The sequence below is a fragment of the Dendrobates tinctorius genome, unplaced genomic scaffold, assembly GCF_039654945.1.
Source record: "Dendrobates tinctorius isolate UK_male_01 unplaced genomic scaffold, ASM3965494v1 ptg000011l, whole genome shotgun sequence".
Lineage (NCBI taxonomy): Eukaryota > Metazoa > Chordata > Amphibia > Anura > Dendrobatidae > Dendrobates > Dendrobates tinctorius.
In genome coordinates this window covers 52255418-52275000 of record NW_027361679.1, presented here as the reverse complement: position 1 = coordinate 52275000, position 19583 = coordinate 52255418, and the positions used below count along the sequence as shown (strand labels likewise).

The following is a 19583-nucleotide window of genomic DNA, read 5'->3' as shown; positions in this document are numbered from 1 at the left end:
TACTGGGGTGGGAGGAGGAGGTTGGGAGGTAACGTGCTGGAGAGCACCGTGGCATGAATGCATTACATGCATCTGCTGGGTAGGAGAGAGCGTTTCCATGCGCTCCACAACAGACCTGAAAAAGGTGTGGTTTGGCGAAGATCTTGCTTCTGAATGCATGGTTTGCAGAAGTGTCTTCACCTCCAGAATGCTGGAGTTGATCTGCTGAAAGCCTGCGGAGATTTGCTCTGACAAGACTTTTAGACAGTTCTGGAAAGATGCATTCAGATGCAAGAACTCTGGCGCATAAGTCTTTTCCTGACCCCTCTGCCGCTGCCGCCCAGTACCCGCAGGTGTACTAGAGGTGGCAGGGGCAGAAGGGTGGGGTAAAGGGAAAGCGATCTCCTCACCAGCAGCTTCATGTAATGTAGGCGGCCATGATGCTCCTGTGCTGGTGGATGGGACAGATGGGTCGAATGTGTGGGAAGGCTGGGAAGGTGCAGATGTACCGGGGCGGTCGAAGTGTCCCTCGGTGCTGGTCTCCTCAGGGATCGCCTCAGAAGGGTCCAATCATGCAGGCTCCCGAGTGCTGCTCACCGTGCTGTGGAATAAAGAGAAAAATAAACAATTAAAATAGTGACATGGCATGGCCCTGGCTGAAAAAAAATTGTTACATCTAAACATTTTTTTTTCACATGTGGTGTGTAATATTTACCTTCTGGTGACCATTGTATCCCGGAGGAACGACAGGGCTTGTGCGTACTTGTACTTGCTCCTGTGTCCTCCAGATCCACTCGGGGCCCGCATCTCTTTATTGAACTCCTACTTGAAACGATCCCTCACAGACCACCACCGCTTCACAATTCTGTCCCCTGAAATGAGAAAGGACAAAGTGGTTAGTATACAACATCAGTGTTTCCCAAACTCCAGTCCTCATGGTCCCCAGGGGTCATGTTTTCAGGATTTCCATAGTAAATAGAAATCCTGAACACATGATCCGTGGGGACCACGAGGACTGGAGTTTGGGAAACACTGGTTTACATCAAGCAACCGGTACTGTATATACTTACGCTCTTTAATCTGGGCCCGAACATCGAGGTCCTCCCAGCGGTCCACAAGGAGCGAACAGATTTCCTCCCAGAGTCGTCGGGTAACGATCAGGTCAGCATGGCGGCGGTCAGCCATATTCCATAGCGGCTCCCTTTCTCTGACGAGATCGATGAGGTGGTCCACATCAATTCCTCCATCCTCACCGTCTGAGTCGGGAGCACGCTGTGATGGCTGTTAAAGTAAAAGAGAAAAATAGAAAAATTAGTCACCACACTTAAGACATGAAATAAAAAGTGTACCAAAATTTCACTTAAATATTATACTTACACGCTGGTGACCGCCGCGTTGCTGTCGCCGACGACCCTGGGAGGCACTGCGAGGACCTCTTGACCGAGCACCAGATTGGGAAGACTAGAGAAGAAAAGAAAAAAAATTATGTGTTTGGATGTAGGCATTTGTTTGCTGTGTGTGGTCTGCAGAACATTGTTTTCTATGTGTTGTGTGTAGTGTGATGTTGTGTTTCTGCGTTTGATGCAAAAAACTTACCAATTGTGAGCCCACTCCAGGTGTCTGTCCACCCCTTCCTTCTTCTTCTGGGAGCTCCTCTTCAGCTTGTGATTCCTGTTTTGAAATAAAAGGCAATGAATAGACATATATTACAGAGATGATGGATTTTGGAAATAAAAACTTACCGTCAAACGCTGACGATGCGAGGGAGGGCTCCCAGAAGAAGATGTGCTGTCTTCCTGCTGGCCAGACTCCATGCCTGTGGGTGGTGCTACTGCTGCTGCAAGTGCTGCCACTGCTGCTGCTGCTGCATCTCTTGGGCGGCTGTTGAATAAAGAGAAACAAAGGGCCAATGAATATCTTGATATTCCATGGCCCTAGTTTGGAGGAATGGGGGATTTGATAATTACCGTCTCTCATCTGCTGCTGGACTCCCCTCCCGTTGTTCAGCATGCTGCTCCATTTGGGGTGGTGGTGGTGCTGATGGTGCTGCTGCAGTGGTCTCCTGCCTTCTCCTGCACCTGGTTGCTGTCTTGGGTGGCATGTTAGGTGTGGCTGAGGGTCCCACTGTCATGCTTTTATATATGTGTCTTGTGGGCAGAGCTACTGAGCATGCTCAGACCCAAAAAACCGGATCCGGCCACCGGATCCGGCTGTCGCCGGATCCGGCGCATTGCGGCGCTCATAGGCTTTCATTGTGTGAAAAAGCCGGACACGCCGGATCCGGCGTGTCCGGCTTTTTCGCCGGAGACAAAAAACGTTACAGTAGCCGTTTTTTCCAGACGCCGGATTGCGACACATTGCCGGATCCGGCGAAAACCGGATGAAACGCATGGCCATCCGGCACGGTCCGGGGCTAATGCAAGTCAATGGGGGGGAAACCGGATCCGGCATTGCATTTCGCCAGATCCGGTTTTTGTCAAAAGTGCCGGATCGCGCCTGACGGCGAAAACCTGATGTGTGAAAGAGGCCTTAGGCTAGTTTCACACTTGCTTTTTTTTGCAGCGCGTTTTTCCCGCAAAAAAACGCATTAAAAAAACGCATACAAATGCATACAAACGCTGCGTTTTTTTCAAGCATTTTTATGCGCATGCAGGAAAAAACGCAGCGTTTTTGCGCGTTTGTATGCGTTTTTTGTGCGTTTGCGTTTTTTTACAGATTTTGGAAAAACCCCACAAAAATGAAAAAACAACCATTCAACAACACACAAGACCAATGGGACTTCATTGTGGGTGTGGTATGTTAATATATAGACCCTGTCTACAGTATTCTTCACATTTGCTTGATTCTTCTCGTGACCATGGATCTGCGCTGGAAGAGTTTTCACTTCAACTTGGATTTGGACATCGCGATGGCTCAGGCGTATGCAGTTGCTTGCCATGAACAAAGGAAGAGAGAGAGGCAGCGAAGACGGCGGCGTATGTGGATACATCCGATTGTTGAACTCCGGGAGAGCCGTGGGGCATACCACACCCTCTACAGCGAGCTACAGGCAAACCCGGAGAAATTTACAGATTATATCAGGATGTCCCACGAAAGTTTCATGGATTTGCTTGCTCGTGTCCAACAATCCATCCGGAGACAGGACACACAGCTCCGTCGTGCGATTCCTCCTGAGGAACGGCTACTGGTGACATTACGGTATGTTTTAAAAACGAAGGGGTGCGGTCTGATGTTTTTTTTTTAAATTTAGTATTCAAAACCTTGGGTAATTAGTTTTCGTGAATGTACTAATATTTTATTTTATAGTTTTTTAAAATAATATACATAAATATTAATTTTACTTCTTTGTCTGTTCACAGATTCCTGGCGACTGGAGAAACCCTATCTTCACTACACTTCCAGTACCGTATTGGAATCTCTACCTTGTCTGGAATTGTTGCGGACACCTGCCGGGCTCTCTGGAATGTTCTTTGCCCAGAATTTATGCCCCTGCCCACCGCTGAAAAGTGGATGGAAATTGCTGACAAATTCTGGACAGTATGCAATTTTCCCAACTGTTTGGGAGCTGTTGATGGTAAACACATACGGATCATCAAACCCCAAAGAACGGGATCTGAGTACTATAATTACAAAAAGTACTTTTCAATAGTACTCATTGCGATTGCGGATGCCGGATGTATGTTTGTAGCAGTGGACATTGGAGCATTTGGCCGTGGTAATGACTCACAGGCTTTTAAAAACTCAGACATGGGCCGGAGGTTGTATGGCAACCAATTTAATTTCCCTATGCCACGGCCTCTTCCTCACACCGAAGCTCCGCCACTGCCCTTTGTAATGGTTGGCGATGAGGCTTTTCAAATGTGCGGAAACTTACTGAAACCCTACTCCAGCCGGGACTTGGACCACACCAAAAAAATATTTAATTACAGGCTGACCAGGGCCAGAAGAACTGTCGAGTGTGCTTTTGGGATTCTTGTTTCCAGATGGCGAATTCTGGGCACGGCCATTAATCTTAAACTTGAAACAGTCGATGAGGTGGTGAAGGCCTGTGTGGTTCTACATAACTTTGTGATGGCTAAAGAGCACCCGACCTTTGAACTGGACGATGATGCTCCTAACCCATTGCCTGAATTCACTCAGCACACTCTCAGGTCATCCGTTGAAGTTGGCCAAATGAGGGACCAATTTGCGGCCTACTTTATTTCTGATGTAGGACGGGTGCACTGGCAAGATGAAATGGTGTAATGTTTTTGTTTGTTTATGGTAATAAAAAACCTTATTTGATACCATTACTGAGTGCACTATATTTTTTAAACTCCAATTAAATAAAAAACTTCCCATGTATAACTGAATTTTTTGATGTTCACACACCTGGGCAGGTAAATACACATATGAGTTAAAATGCAGCATTGCTAGTCTGCGTGAAATATATTGGAACGAGCAAAGCTGCAGGCCATGAATCAGGAAACCATTTTTTTTCAAGAGAAAATTGTGCAACTAGTTGAAAACAAAGTATGTGATTTTCTCAAAACACAACCCTCAAAACCCAACCCCAATGAAAGTCCATGGGGAATACAAGTCAGCATTGAGTGGATGAATGTAATCTGCTCCATTCCAACTTACAAGTTATTACACTAGGCCTTGAAATGACTATACTAGGCCGTGGTATTTCAAATATGAGTATAGTAGGCCTTGGGCCTACTAGTATAGTCATATGTGAAATACCACGGCCTAGTATAGTCATAACAAGGCCTACTCGATTTTTGCCAACTAGGATCTTGTTTCACGAAAAACAAACGGGTGAAACTTGACAAGTTTCAACAGTTTGTTTTTCATGAAACCAGATTCTAGTTGGTAAAAATAGAGTTATTACACTAGGCCTTGTAATGACTATACTAGGCCGTGGTATTTCAAATATGAGTATAGTAGGCCTTGGGGCTAGTAGTATAGTAATATGTGAAATACCACGGCCTAGTATAGTCATACCAAGGCCTACTCGAATTTTACCAACTAGGATCTTGTTTCACGAAAAACAAACTGGTGAAACTTGACAAGTTTCAACAGTTTTTTTTTTATCATGAAACCAGATTCTAGTTGGTGAAACTAGAGTTATTACACTAGGCCTTGTAATGACTGTACTAGGCCGTGGTATTTCAAATATGAGTATAGTAGGCCTTGGGGCTAGTAGTATAGTAATATGTGAAATACCACGGCCTAGTATAGTCATACCAAGGCCTACTCGAATTTTACCAACTAGGATCTTGTTTCACGAAAAACAAACTGGTGAAACTTGACAATTTTCAACAGTTTTTTTTTATCATGAAACCAGATTCTAGTTGGTGAAACTAGAGTTATTACACTAGGCCTTGTAATGACTATACTAGGCCGTGGTATTTCAAATATGAGTATAGTAGGCCTTGGGGCTAGTAGTATAGTAATATGTGAAATACCACGGCCTAGTATAGTCATACCAAGGCCTACTGTAATAACTCGATTTTTAACAACTAGCATCTTGTTTCACAAAAAACAAACTGGTGAAACTAGAAAGAAACTTATTTTTAAGACAAGTTTCAACAGTTTGTTTTTCATGAAACCAGATCCAAGTTGGTAAAACTCGAGTTATTACACTAGGCCTTGGTATGACTATACTAGTCCGTGTTATTTCACATATGACTATACTAGGCCTTGGGTTGGTTTTTAACATGTATTTACCCATCAGTGTGTGTGAGCGGCGCAAACAACATTAATGAAACTTAGTAATGGTGAACCACAAATGTAAATTTATTTTTTATCACAAAAATAAACCAAAAAATTATTTTTTCCGGCGTTTGGGGGCAGATGGTTTCAATTTGGGGGTGTGCAGGGAATATGCAACACTTGCAGTTGAAGACGGTGTTTGAGGGGAAGGGGCAACAAAACTTGTGGGGGAAGGTAGTCCAGTTAAGGGAATTAAACTAGGAACACTTGGAGGAGAGGAAATCTGTTCAGGTACATTAGTTGTAATGGCATGTCGCCGTAGGCTTGTGTGCCTGGACCGACTTTGGCCCAATGCCCGCCTTGATAGATTTCGCCTTGAACTAGGGGCAAATATTGAATGTAGGTCCCCCGTCTGCTGGTATGGCTGCTGCTGCTGCTGAGGTGGCGGCTGCTGCTGCTGAGGTGGCGGCTGCTGCTGAGGTGGCGGCTGCTGCTGAGGTGGCGGCTGCTGCTGAGGTGGTTGCTGCTGCTGAGGTGGTTGCTGCTGCTGCTGAGGTGGCTGCTGCTGCTGAGGTGGCTGCTGCTGCTGCTGAGGTGGCTGCTGCTGAGGTGGCTGCTGCTGCTGAGGTGGCTGCTGCTGCTGCTCTTCGTTGTCAGTGCTCGTCCTTGCAGGAGGACTGGTGGCGGCAGTGATGGTCCAGGTTTGCAGAGTGGTGGTGGCAGGGCTACTACATGTTGTTGTAGCGGCAGGGCTGTTCCATGTTTGCCTAGTGGTGGCTGAGCTCCACGCATGCATGGGAGTGGCGGTGGTGCTCCAGACAGGAGCAGCACTTGTCATGGTGGTGTCGGTGAAGTGACCAGCTGCACTCAGACTTGTGGTGGTGTAACGGTGGGTGTCCTGGCTTTGAATAGAGGTGTCCGTGCAGTGGTATGCAGCACAAGTCGGTAGTGAGGTGAAGCGAGTCAATGGTGGCACAGGTGGAAAGGACACCACTGACTGCTGACCGTACCGATTATGCTGCATAGCCTGCAAGAAAGCATTGTTGCAGGCCTGCAGCACATTCAGCTGTTGATCAGGACTAAGGTGTTCCGCCATGCCCTTTTCAATCTTACTAAAAAAATGGTGTGCTGGTCTGTTGAGGTCGGCCTCCAGACGGTCAAGGCGCTGTTCTACAGAATTGAAGCGGTGTTCAAAGTGGTTAAAACCACGTTCCATGAGTGCAAAACCGCTTTCAACTCTGTCGGACAGTGACTTGAGGCTGGAATTAAATGTCTCGCTCAAATGCATAAACTCGGGCAAGACATTCCTGTCCAAGGCCCTCTGCCGCTGGCGGGTAGTGCCCGCATAACCAGTGGCAGAGACCTGGGACAGGGGAACACCTGATGGCCCAGCTTCCTGGTCACCAGCTGTGTGTGTGGTTGACCTGCAAGGTGCTTCCTGGCTGTCGGATGGCTGGGACGGGTCAGAGGACGTCCGAGGAAGGACCGCTCCAGGGCCAGGTTGCAGGGTGCTGCTCCAGGTGCTGTGGAAGAAAGGAAAATCATTACTACCATGCCTTTACAAGAAGCATCAGCTGTGGATTAGAAAAACACAGATTAATAAAAATAAAAACCCAAAATTTATAATACTTACGATCTCGTGGCAAGGACCGGTCTTAGGAACTGCAACGCGTGATAGTGATGGTATCTAGTTCTGGTCCTTGACGCAGATCCACTGCGAACCTGGCCCTCAGCACGAACATCACTGTTGAAGCGGTCCTTGATCGAACGCCAACGTGTTCGGACTTTGTCCACTGTTGATATAAAAAAAAACAGTGCCGTCAAGGACAACAGTCACTGCGGCACAATGTAGCAATACAATACTCAAAGCAGTCACTGTAGACCCCGATGACACTGTTGGGTTTCCTGCTAGAATACACCTAGCACGAAACCCAACAGTGCCGTCAAGGACAACAGTCACTGCGGCACAATGTAGCAATACAATACTCAAAGCAGTCACTGTAGACCCCGATGACACTGTTGGGTTTCCTGCTAGAATACGCCTAGCACGAAACCCAACAGTGCCGTCAAGGACAACAGTCACTGCGGCACAATGTAGCAATACAATACTCAAAGCAGTCACTGTAGACCCCGATGACACTGTTGGGTTTCCTGCTAGAATACACCTAGCATGAAACCCAACAGTGCCGTCAAGGACAACAGTCACTGCGGCACAATGTAGCAATACAATACTCAAAGCAGTCACTGTAGACCCCGATGACACTGTTGGGTTTCCTGCTAGAATACGCCTAGCACGAAACCCAACAGTGCCGTCAAGGACAACAGTCACTGCGGCACAATGTAGCAATACAATACTCAAAGCAGTCACTGTAGACCCCGATGACACTGTTGGGTTTCCTGCTAGAATACACCTAGCACGAAACCCAACAGTGCCGTCAAGGACAACAGTCACTGCGGCACAATGTAGCAATACAATACTCAAAGCAGTCACTGTAGACCCCGATGACACTGTTGGGTTTCCTGCTAGAATACACCTAGCATGAAACCCAACAGTGCCGTCAAGGACAACAGTCACTGCGGCACAATGTAGCAATACAATACTCAAAGCAGTCACTGTAGACCCCGATGACACTGTTGGGTTTCCTGCTAGAATACGCCTAGCACGAAACCCAACAGTGCCGTCAAGGACAACAGTCACTGCGGCACAATGTAGCAATACAATACTCAAAGCAGTCACTGTAGACCCCGATGACACTGTTGGGTTTCCTGCTAGAATACACCTAGCACGAAACCCAACAGTGCCGTCAAGGACAACAGTCACTGCGGCACAATGTAGCAATACAATACTCAAAGCAGTCACTGTAGACCCCGATGACACTGTTGGGTTTCCTGCTAGAATATGCCTAGCACGAAACCCAACAGTGCCGTCAAGGACAACAGTCACTGCGGCACAATACAGAGCAGGGAAATACTCACTAAACGCCTTTTTGGAGGATGCTGTGGCGCTGTCCCAGCCATCCATCAACGCTGCGGCCACCTCATTCCATAGCCGCCGGGTCACCACAATGTCCTTGTGCAGCCGGTCACGGCTGTCCCACAACGGCGAACGCTCCTGGACCAGGCTGATGAGCTGCTCATTATCCAGGTAGACGTCTTCATCCCGTTGTGGAACCTAGACAAAACACATTCATTAGAATAATCAAATTTAAATTGAATAAAAAGTTACAAAAAAAGAAACATAAAAAAGAGTAAAAATAGAAGATAAAAAATAAAGAACATTACAAATCATTTGATACTTACATTCCGTATCACCACCGGGACTTGGCTTCGCTGCTCCTGCTCTTCGCCCTCACTAGTCCCGTCCGCAGAAGATGATGATGACGATGTCTTAAAAAAGTTGAAAAAAACGTAAGAGATTTGGAGAAGCAGCAGATATACTTACCAGATGCACGAAAATAATCACCTCACGGTCTGCTTGCGCCAATTCCTGCCGCGATGGGGAATACTCGGATTCTGAAGACATACTGCATGTAAAAATAATAAAAATCATTAGTACATACATAATTTAAAAGGACAGGCATATAATGTAATATACTCACATTCTTCGCTGATATAATGGGTTCTTGGTTGACTGTCTGCTCTTCAATCTGTCAGTGTAGTAGTGGCAGAGTTTTGGCAGGCACCTCCTTTATATAGAATTTTTTTTTTTTGACTTTAGAAGATTATAACTAGGACAACAAGTGGACACCACCAAAAAAACGCAGCGCTAAAAAAACGCTTACATGCGCATGCCAGTGCGCACGTATGCGCATCCATAGGCTATAATGGCCATTTTTAGCGCAAAACGTGCGCATACGTGCGCATGCGCTTTTTTCCAGGGCCAAAAAATGCAACATGCTGCGTCTGGAAAATACCAACGCACACCCCAAAAAAACGCAGCGCATGAAAATCGCATACATGCGCTTACCAACGCGCAGGTATGCGCACCCATGTTAAATATAGGGGAAAAAACGCATGCGCACGTATGCGTTTTTTTCCAGCGCTAAAAAACGCAAATGTGAAACCAGCCTTAGTTAGGTAAAAATAATAAAATGAAAAAAAAATGTATTTATTTCCATTTTTCCAGTAGGGTTAGAGTTGGGCTAAAGTTAGGGTTTTTCTAGGATAAGGGTTGAGGCTAGGGTTAGGGTTGGGCTAAAGTTAAGGTTGGGGCTAAAGTTAGGGTGGGGGCTAGGGTTAAGGTTGTGGTTATGGTTGGGATTATGGTTAGGGGTGTGTTAGAATTAGGTTTGTGGTTAGGGATATTGCTAGGGTTGGGATTAGGGTTAGGGGTGTGTTGGGGTTAGGGTTAGGGTTGGGATTAGGGCTAGGGGTGTGTTGGGGTTAGGGTTGGAGTTGGAGTTAGAACTGGGAGGTTCAACTGTTTAGGTACATCAGTGAGTCTCCAAACATGACATGGCGCCACCATTGATTCCAGCCAATTTTGCATTCTAAAAGTCAGTGTTCACTCCCTTCTGAGCCCTGCCATGCACCTGCCATATGAGGTATTGGCGTACTCAGGAGAAATTGCACAACAAATTTTGTGGTCCATTTTCTCCTGATACCCTTGTGAAAATAAAAAAATTGGTTCCAAAGTAATTTTTTTGTGAAAAAAGTAAAATGTTCGTTTTTTTCTTCCAGATCGCTTTAGTTCTCATAAAGCACCTAAAGGATTAATAAACTTTTTGGATGTGGTTTTGCGTTTTGGTGTCCTTTTTGGGTATTTTCTGTTATATTGAACCCCCCAAACTAACTTCAAATGTGAGGTGTTTCCTAAAAAAATGGTTTTATAAATTTTGTTGGAAAAATGAGAAAATCGCTGGTCAAATTTTAACCCTTATAACGTTCTAACAAAAAAAATGGTGTTTCTAAAATTGTGCTGGTGTAAAGTCTCTGATTTAGGCTGGTTTCACATTTGCGTTAAAACAACGCTGCTCCCTGTGTCGTTAAGCCCCGCCCCGAGCCGGCTCCCTGCCTGCCCCATCCGGGATCACCGCCTACTTTCGCATTTGCACGCATGCGATCGGCGCACCCTATCTTTAGCATAGGGTGCGCAGATCATGCGCTGCCAGTGTGAAAGTAGCGTGCTGCGCACTTTTGACGGGGCGCCGTGCGCGCCGAAATGCAACATGCTGCATTTCGGTGCGCACTGCGCACCGTCAAAGCCGGCTCGGGGCGGGGCTTAACGACGCAGGGCGCAGCGTTGTTTTAACGCAAATGTGAAACCAGCCTTAATGGTACAAAAATTAAAAGTTTGAAAATTGCAAGATTTTCGCCAAATTTCCGTTTTTTTTCACAAATAAACACAAGTTATATCAAAGAAATTTTACCACTAACATGAAGTACAATATGTCGCAAAAAAATCTCTGAATTAGTGGGATACGTTGAAGCGTTATACAGCTATAACCTCATAGAGTGACAGTGGTCAGAATTGTAAAAATTGGCTTGGTCATTAAGTACCAAATTGGCTCTGTTACTAAGGGATTAATGTGCACCTGAAACACACTGCTTTTTTGTGTAGCATCATGGGAAAGTTAGTAAGTAATAAAAATGCCTTAACTCATTCTCTCTCATTATTCTGGCATTTGGTAAATATTATTAATTATGGTAATCCTAATAGATCTAAAATGGGAAAAGTTTATTCTGATTTAATCTCAGATATTGAAAAAACATGGATATGTGTCTTTTTTATAGTGTATGTGAGCTTCTAGTTTCAACTGTATGTCCACCCCACCTAGTTATATTTTAGTACTACTCCTTCTACAAACAGCAATTATTTCAATAACTAGATTAAGGCCCGATTCTATCGCATCGGGAGGATAGTGATGTAGCGTTGACCATGTGTTGTGCGGCACTGTGAGTAGCACACCTTGAGAAGGAGATGTGGTGAACAGCCATCCCGCCCATCTCTTTAGCTGTTCACAAAAACCCGGCCCTGTTAAAAGAGGAAATAACATATCTCAGCAGCAAATATGATGCTGGACCTTGACATCCGGGTTTATATCACCAAATGAAAGAATTTTGATGATACACATCTCCCCTTTTATACTTAATGTGTGTTACAGTAATATTGAGAATTATGTGTAAATGTATCACACCTATGTTTTTATGTGGATAGGATATTTACATAGTGAGCCTCAAGAGGGCCAGTATTTCTGACGTATGTAAAGTGCTATTCAAATAATAGTACTCTATAAATAAAAAATTAATTATTATTACCTATGTAGGTATGTGTTAGCTATGTAGTTGAAATCTATGTATGTGTGCCTAAGTTTTTTTTGTTTTTTTATTTTTATTTATTTATTTTTTTAATCTATATATACCTATACCTATGTATGTTTTTATGGATTTAAATATGTCTATGACATATATGTGAAAGAGATAATTAGTGTATGATATATCTATCTGCTTAGAATATCTATATATATATAACATATATCAAGCTATGTATAGAAGTCTTAGAAGTCTATTATCTATATCTATTTAGAATGTAACTATCATTTATATATCTATATATCTATCCATTCCAGGACCAACTTAAATAGTTTAAAGTAAGACATTTTTGTAAACGACATTTCTAGTGAAGATTTTTGGGCTATTAGGTAGCAATTGTCCTTGATGTGGTGTATCCACCACTTTGACCCTAACGTTGCTGCGTTGCTTTACTCGGGAGAATGCAACATACAATTGTCCATGGGCAAATACAGGTTCGGGCAAAAAAATGCCAACTCGATTGAGGGTCTGTCCTTGGGATTTGTTAATGGTCGTAGCAAAAGCAGGTTTTAGAGGAAACTGTCGACGTTTTAATTTAAACGGTAACCCAGTTTCTGAAGGACACAAATCGATGCGTGGAATAAACACAATGTCTCCTTCAGCTGAGCCAGTAAACACTTTAGCCTGTATGATGTTGCGGAGTAAGGCAGTGACAATGAGGCGAGTGCCATTGCAGAGACCTTTCTTGGTGTTTAGGTTTCTTAATAGCATCGCAATGGTGCCAATTTTAAGTTTTAAGAGATGTGATGGCATTCCTGATGGTGTCAGAGAGTTTAAAAATTCAACTGGGTAGTTTTCACATTCCTCTGCCTCATCAGCATCGACAGAATCATCTCTTGTATATACAGTATAATCACCACTGATGCGATCCATTACTTTACAGTTCAGAAAATCTACGTCATCATTTTTTGGACATAGTATAGCATGTGATGCAGCAGTGTTGAGGCTTTGTTTCTCATTAACATCAATGCAAATATGGTCTCCAAAGATCTCGGTTACTATAGAGCCAGTGCAAAGCATGTCTGGAGGAATTTCAATGACATCCTCTCCAAGGTTATGTTCATTAGACAGCTCACCATTTCCAAGTTTAAGCAACCAAGTGCTGTATTCAGGATCAGTGGAGTGCATGTTGTTAATTAGCGGTAGTCTGGTAAAATGTTGCCAATGTTCTGAATATTTAATGCAGGAATCTACAATGTCTATTCTTGTTCCATGAGCGATGACGGGAAGACATTGTCTGAAGTCTCCTCCAAGAACAATAACTTTACCTCCAAACGGTGTTTTATTTTTTTCAGCAACATTTGTTGTCATGATGTCACGTAGAAGTCTATCTGTCACATTCAATGCATGTTTTTGGCCCATAGTGCACTCATCAATAATAAAAAGTTTTGTACTCTGTAAATGTTTTCCTGCATTTGTATCGTTTTTAATCCTGGAAACGGATGTTTCGTTGCATTGTCATTTTGAAACACGACTGCTACTTCACTGACAGTGGGATTATTGTAGCGTCGAGGGTCTTGAGTACGATCTTGTTTAATAGCCATAGTGATGTTTGGCATGACAGTTCCGTTTTGTAGAGATTTAATTTTTTCTTGTTCTTCCAAATCACATAACATTTGATAAGCTGCCACAAAAGGATTAATAGTTTGGATTTGAAGTGCAATAATGTTCATCAATGTAGGATGACATTTTTGATTTTCTTTACATCGCAAGTGTTTTTCGCTTGCGGTAGCGGTATCAAGAATGGAAAGTTGGGCAAATGCGCATTCTTGGTCATCTGAGGGATGTAGTGTTCCAGTTCTATGATAGATCTGCCCATGTATGCAGAAACAGTATGGGCCATATCCAGGAGGTGGTGAAAGATTTGCACCCATGGAGGCAAAAGCAAAGGAACTGTTAATACTTCGAATATTATCCATGAAATTTTTGCTAAATTCATTTTGCCCTTTCAGCAAACGTGTAAAGACATCAGGATATTGTAGTATGGGTACATGGACTTTACCCTTCTGACAGCAGAGCGTAAAGTTGTTATCAGAAGGTATCTCTGCAACAAAATGCAAAGCTTGGCAATGCTCACATACATGGGTCATGTCACCACAGCTGTGTTCAGTAATACTATTTTCATCATTAGTGAAAATGTGAGGTTGTAGTAGAAGTGCATGTCCAACCGGGGGGTGCGCCTAGTTTTGAGACCAATGTATATTTGTCTTGGTTGCACTTTCTGCGGGCTAACTGTTGCAGCTTGTATGTGAAGAAACTGTGCGTCGGTATTGACTAATGGTGGTATTGATAGGGCAGAAAGAGATTGCTGATTAGTTATGTCAGTGAACGGCATATAGGATGAAGTGTGGTAGTAACTTATTCCACATGCTGATGTGGAAGCATCCTGTTGTGAGTCTACTAATAATGATGAGGAAGAAGCCGTCTGTTGTCGGCGGTGATGGCGTGCAGAGGCTTCTTCAGCCAATCTAATGGATTTAGAGTTAGGGGATTCGTGTGTGAGGCGACGGCATTTATAAGCCTTAATCTTGTCAAGGCGATGCTGTTTTTCCTCAGGAGTCTCATTAGCACAGCGTTGTTTTTGACGTAGTGCTAAAGCGGCTTTCCTTTCACTGGCATTGCCATACTGTGCGTCGGTATTGACTAATGGTGGTATTGATAGGGCAGAAACAGATTGCTGATTAGTTATGTCAGTGAACGGCATATAGGATGAAGTGTGGTAGTAACTTGTTCCACATGCTGATGTGGAAGCATCCTGTTGTGAGTCTAATAATAATGATGAGGAAGAAGCCGTCTGTTGTTGGCGGTGATGGCGTGCAAAGGCTTCTTCAGCCAATCTAATGGATTTAGAGTTAGGGGATTCGTGTGTGAGGTGACAGCGTTTATAAGCCTTAATCTTGTCAAGGTGATGGTGTTTTTCCTCAGGAGTCTCATTAGCACGGCATTGTTTTTGTCGTAGTGCTAAAGCTGCTTTCCTTTCACTGGCATTGGCATACTTTTTGTTATGATTCATGTTGGCACAAGTAAAGGAGTCTATTTGGCAGTTATCTGGCAGTGAAGAAGGCGTCCTGGAGTATTTTAGTGTAAACAGATACTAATTGGCCCTGAAATTGCCCAGCAGTAGTTATGAAGTGGTAGCGGCAAATTGGCCCTGTAATTGCCCAGCAGTAGTTATGAAGTGGTAGCGGCAAATTGGCCCTGTAATTGCCCAGCAGTAGTTATGAAGTGGTAACGGCAAATTGGCCCTGTAATTGCCCAGCAGTAGTTATGAAGTGGTAGCAGCAAATTGTCCCTGTAATTGCCCAGCAGTAGGTATGAAGTGTAGCGGCAAATTGGCCCTGTAATTGCCCAGCAGTAGTTATGAAGTGGTAGCGGCAAATTTGCCCTGTAATTGCCCAGCAGTAGTTAAGAAGTGGTAGTGGCAAATTGGCCATGTAATTGCCCAGCAGTAGTTATGAAGTGGTAACGGCAAATTGGTCCTGTAATTGCCCAGCAGTAGTTATGAAGTGGTAGCGGCAAATTGGCCCTGTGATTGCCCAGCAGTAGTTATGAAGTGGTAGCGGCAAATTGGCCCTGTAATTGCCCAGCAGTAGTTATGAAGTGGTAGCGGCAAATTGGCCCTGTAATTGCCCAGCAGTAGTTATGAAGTGGTAACGGCAAATTGGCCCTGTAATTGCCCAGCAGTAGTTATGAAGTGGTAGCGGCAAATTGGCCCTGTAATTGCCCAGCAGTAGTTATGAAGTGGTAGCGGCAAATTGGCCCTGTAATTGCCCAGCAGTAGTTATGAAGTGGTAGCGGCAAATTGGCCCTGTAATTGCCCAGCAGTAGTTATGAAGTGGTAGTGGCAAATTGGCCCTGTAATTGCCCAGCAGTAGTTATGAAGTGGTAGTGGCAAATTGGCCATGTAATTGCCCAGCAGTAGTTATGAAGTGGTAGCGGCAAATTGGTCCTGTAATTGCCCAGCAGTAGTTATGAAGTGGTGGCGGCAAATTGGCCCTGTAATTGCCCAGCAGTAGTTATGAAGTGGTAACGGCAAATTGGCCCTGTAATTGCCCAGCAGTAGTTATGAAGTGTTAGCGGCAAATTGGCCCTGTAATTGCCCAGCAGTAGTTATGAAGTGGTAGCAGCAAATTGGCCCTGTAATTGCCCAGCAGTAGGTATGAAGTGGAAGCGGCAAATTGTCCCTATAATTGCCCAGCAGTAGTTATGAAGTGGTAACGGCAAATTGGCCCTGTAATTTTGTTTTTCTCATTGTTCTCATTACACTGCAAAAATAAAACCTAAAATCCTATCATTTGCTATAGACAACAAGACTGACATTACCCAGGGATCGGAGGAGTCTCTGCCGCTGCTCTCTGTGTGTGTTAATGGCTGTATGTCTTGTCGCTAGCTCTTCAGACAATCACTTACCTCAGCGGCGCTGCCAGAGTTGATGCAATAAGCCGCTCAGAGCCATTGAGCTCACTGAGCGGCTGTAGTATTGTCGACATGACTTCAGCGCTGCAACAGATATCAGTATAGACTGGACTTAGGGAGGGTGAGTAAAGCACAGTTTGTAGTTTTTAAACTACCGGTAAACAGTGGTTGTCTTGTTTATTTCTATCCTAACTATTCTAGACATTGCATACTAAGACTATTTTACTAATCTCCCCACCTTCTCACACAACCCCTACAGTTACTTTGCCATAAACTGAATTGATTGGATTTGATATAGGTTTCAAAACATGATTTTTTTTTCTATATTGTCATTGTTTTTATATTGCAACAGAAGATATCTAGAAAATATGTACTAACCAGCTCTAAACTTTCTATTTTCTACACACCCAGGAATTACCGTGCTCCTGTCACTTACAGTCTTCATGTTACTTGTGGCAGAGATCATGCCTGCGACATCAGATTCAGTCCCTCTGATAGGTAAGTCACGTGTAATGTATAAGGTATAAGGTGATCAGTCTGGAAACCTGTGCTGTCATCACTGTTCTTCACATAAAATAGTAATTGTCAAGGTTTATTTATTTTTGCACTACCATGTTAGTATTGGGAAACTTTATTTGTTTCATATGTTTGCATTTTCTTGTATAGCTATCTATGATATAGATATTTTAAAATGTGGTAATTCAATAATGGAGCTAAATAACACATTCTTTACTCTTGTTCAATAACTGTATATGCTTTGTATAGACCAACATTGTTTTTCTACTTTGTATCTGACATGGTTGATAAGACAAGGTGAATATTCTGAATAGTGTAAATTAGCTAAACATGAAATATTTCATCTTTTTGGAAAGTAGGAAGAATTTATGAATGTAGCGAAATAATAGATTTATGTACAGGTGCTACTCACAAAATTAGAATATCATCAAAAAGTTAATTTATTTAATTTCTTCAAATCCAAAAGTGAAATTCATATGTGATATAGAGTCATTACGAACAGACTGATCTATTTCAAGTGTTTATTTCTGTTAATGTTGATGATTACGGTTTACAGCCAATGAAAACTCAAAAGTCATTATCTCAGAAAATTAGAATAATTAACCAAAAACACCTGCAAAGGCTTTCTAAGCGTTTAAAAAGGTCCCTAAGTCTGTTTCAGTAAGCTCCACAATCATGGGGAAGACTGCTGACTTGACAGATGTCCAGAAGGCAGTCATTGACACAATCCACAAGGAGGGTAAGCCACAAAAGGTCATTGCTAAAGAAGCAGGCTGATCACAGAGTGCTATACCCGAGCATATTAATGTAAAATTGAGTGGAATGAAAAGTGTGGTAGAAAAAGATACTTAAGCAACCGGGATAACTGCAACCTTGAAAGGATTGTTAAGAAAACGCCAGTCAAAAATTTTTGGAAGAGATTCACAAGGAGTGGACTGCTGCTGGAGTCATTACTCCAAGAGCCACCACACACAGACGTATCCAGGATGTTAGCGTGGATGGTCTGGAGCCGGAAACTCCAGGAGTGGACCCTCTGGGCCGTGGCACCGAAGGGCCCCGGGCGAGCTGCCAGGTGGAACCGACCCCTATACAGGGACCGTTAGGAGCAGGCCCAGGGGAACGAGTACCACGGTAGCGAGAGAGGAACAATGGCCTGGGCAGAAACGGATTGTATAGACAGGAGCCGATTTTCTACCGACGACATACTGTATAGTTGAGAATCTGGGCCTGGGAGTCGCGTTGCTGCGCGAGTTCCTGCTGGAGACTGGCCAACTGGGTAGCATTCCCAGGCTCAGAGGACTGTAAGGCAGATAAACAGGACTCCATGGACTTGAGAAATAACATAATTCTTGTCTGGTTTTCCCGGAGGAACGCCAGCTCCTTTTGGATGGAAGCCGCAGTACCAGCGGGGTCCATGGCCTGATTATACTGTTAGCGTGGATGGTCTGGAGCCAGAAACTCCAGGAGTGGACCCTCTGGGCCGTGGCACCGAGGGGCCCTGGGCGAGCTGCCAGGTGGAACCGACTCCTATACAGGGACCGTTAGGAGCAGGCCCAGGGGTTCGAGTACCACGGTAGCCGGTGCCGAGAGGGATGGCTCACAGGAGACACGGGTGAGTATGTCTGAAGGGCGGTACTGGATACTAGGAATACCAGGTGTGTACACGGAAGTGCGCTAACTACAGGATAGTGCGAGACATGTACACGTGAGCACGTATGGCGTGTAGCGAGTAATACGTCCGGAGGTAAACAAAGCAGGATGCGTGCAAGGAGCACGACAGAGTACTGAATGGAGCAGCAGTTGTGCCAGGAGGTGTAATGGAGCGCAGGGACAGAGTGAGTGCCAGGAGGCATGACTGAGCAAGAGACAGAGGACAGGATACGAGAGTGTGCCAGGAGGCACAAGTGAGCATGAAGCAAGTGAGAGTTCAGAATGAGTGCTAAGAGCACAATAGAATACAAGACAGACCAGAGGACCTGAGAACAGCGCACAGCCAGGCAAGGACACAGCAGACCCAGCCAGGAAGCACAACAATAATCAGGCACCTCCCATAGAGGGAGGTCGCCTGATATACAGTTGTGGCCAAAAGTATTGACACCCCTGCAATTCTGTCAGATAATACTCAGTTTCTTCCTGAAAATGATTGCAAACACAAATTCTTTGGTATTATCTTCATTTAATTTGTCTTAAATGAAAAAACACAAAAAGAATTGTCCTAAAGCCAAATTGGATATAATTCCACACCAAACATAAAAAAGAGGGTGGACAGAAGTGTTGGCACTGTTCGAAAAATCATGTGATGCTTCTCTAATTCGTGTAATTAACAGCACCTGTAACTTACCTGTGGCACCTAACAGGTGTTGGCAATAACTAAATCACACTTGCAGCCAGTTGACATGGATTAAAGTTGACTCAACCTCTGTCCTGTGTCCTTGTGTGTACCACATTGAGCATGGAGAAAAGAAAGAAGACCAAAGAACTGCCTGAGGACTTGAGAAACCAAATTGTGAGGAAGCATGAGCAATCTCAAGGCTACAAGTCCATCTCCAAAGACCTGAATGTTCCTGTGTCTACCGTGCGCAGTGTCATCAAGAAGTTTAAAGCCCATGGCACTGTGGCTAACCTCCCTAGATGTGGACGGAAAAGAAAAATTGACAAGAGAT

At 44.2% G+C, this 19583-nt stretch overlaps 1 protein-coding gene across 1 annotated transcript in view; it reads left to right on the top strand.

The window, feature by feature from the left end:
• LOC141047209 (neuronal acetylcholine receptor subunit alpha-7-like) overlaps nt 1-19583 on the top strand; it is a 373011-nt gene that overhangs the window by 225275 nt on the left and 128153 nt on the right. The window contains exon 8 of the mRNA XM_073542164.1: nt 16816-16902. Coding sequence (XP_073398265.1) covers nt 16816-16902 — 87 coding nt within the window. The remainder of the gene's footprint in view (nt 1-16815; nt 16903-19583) is intronic.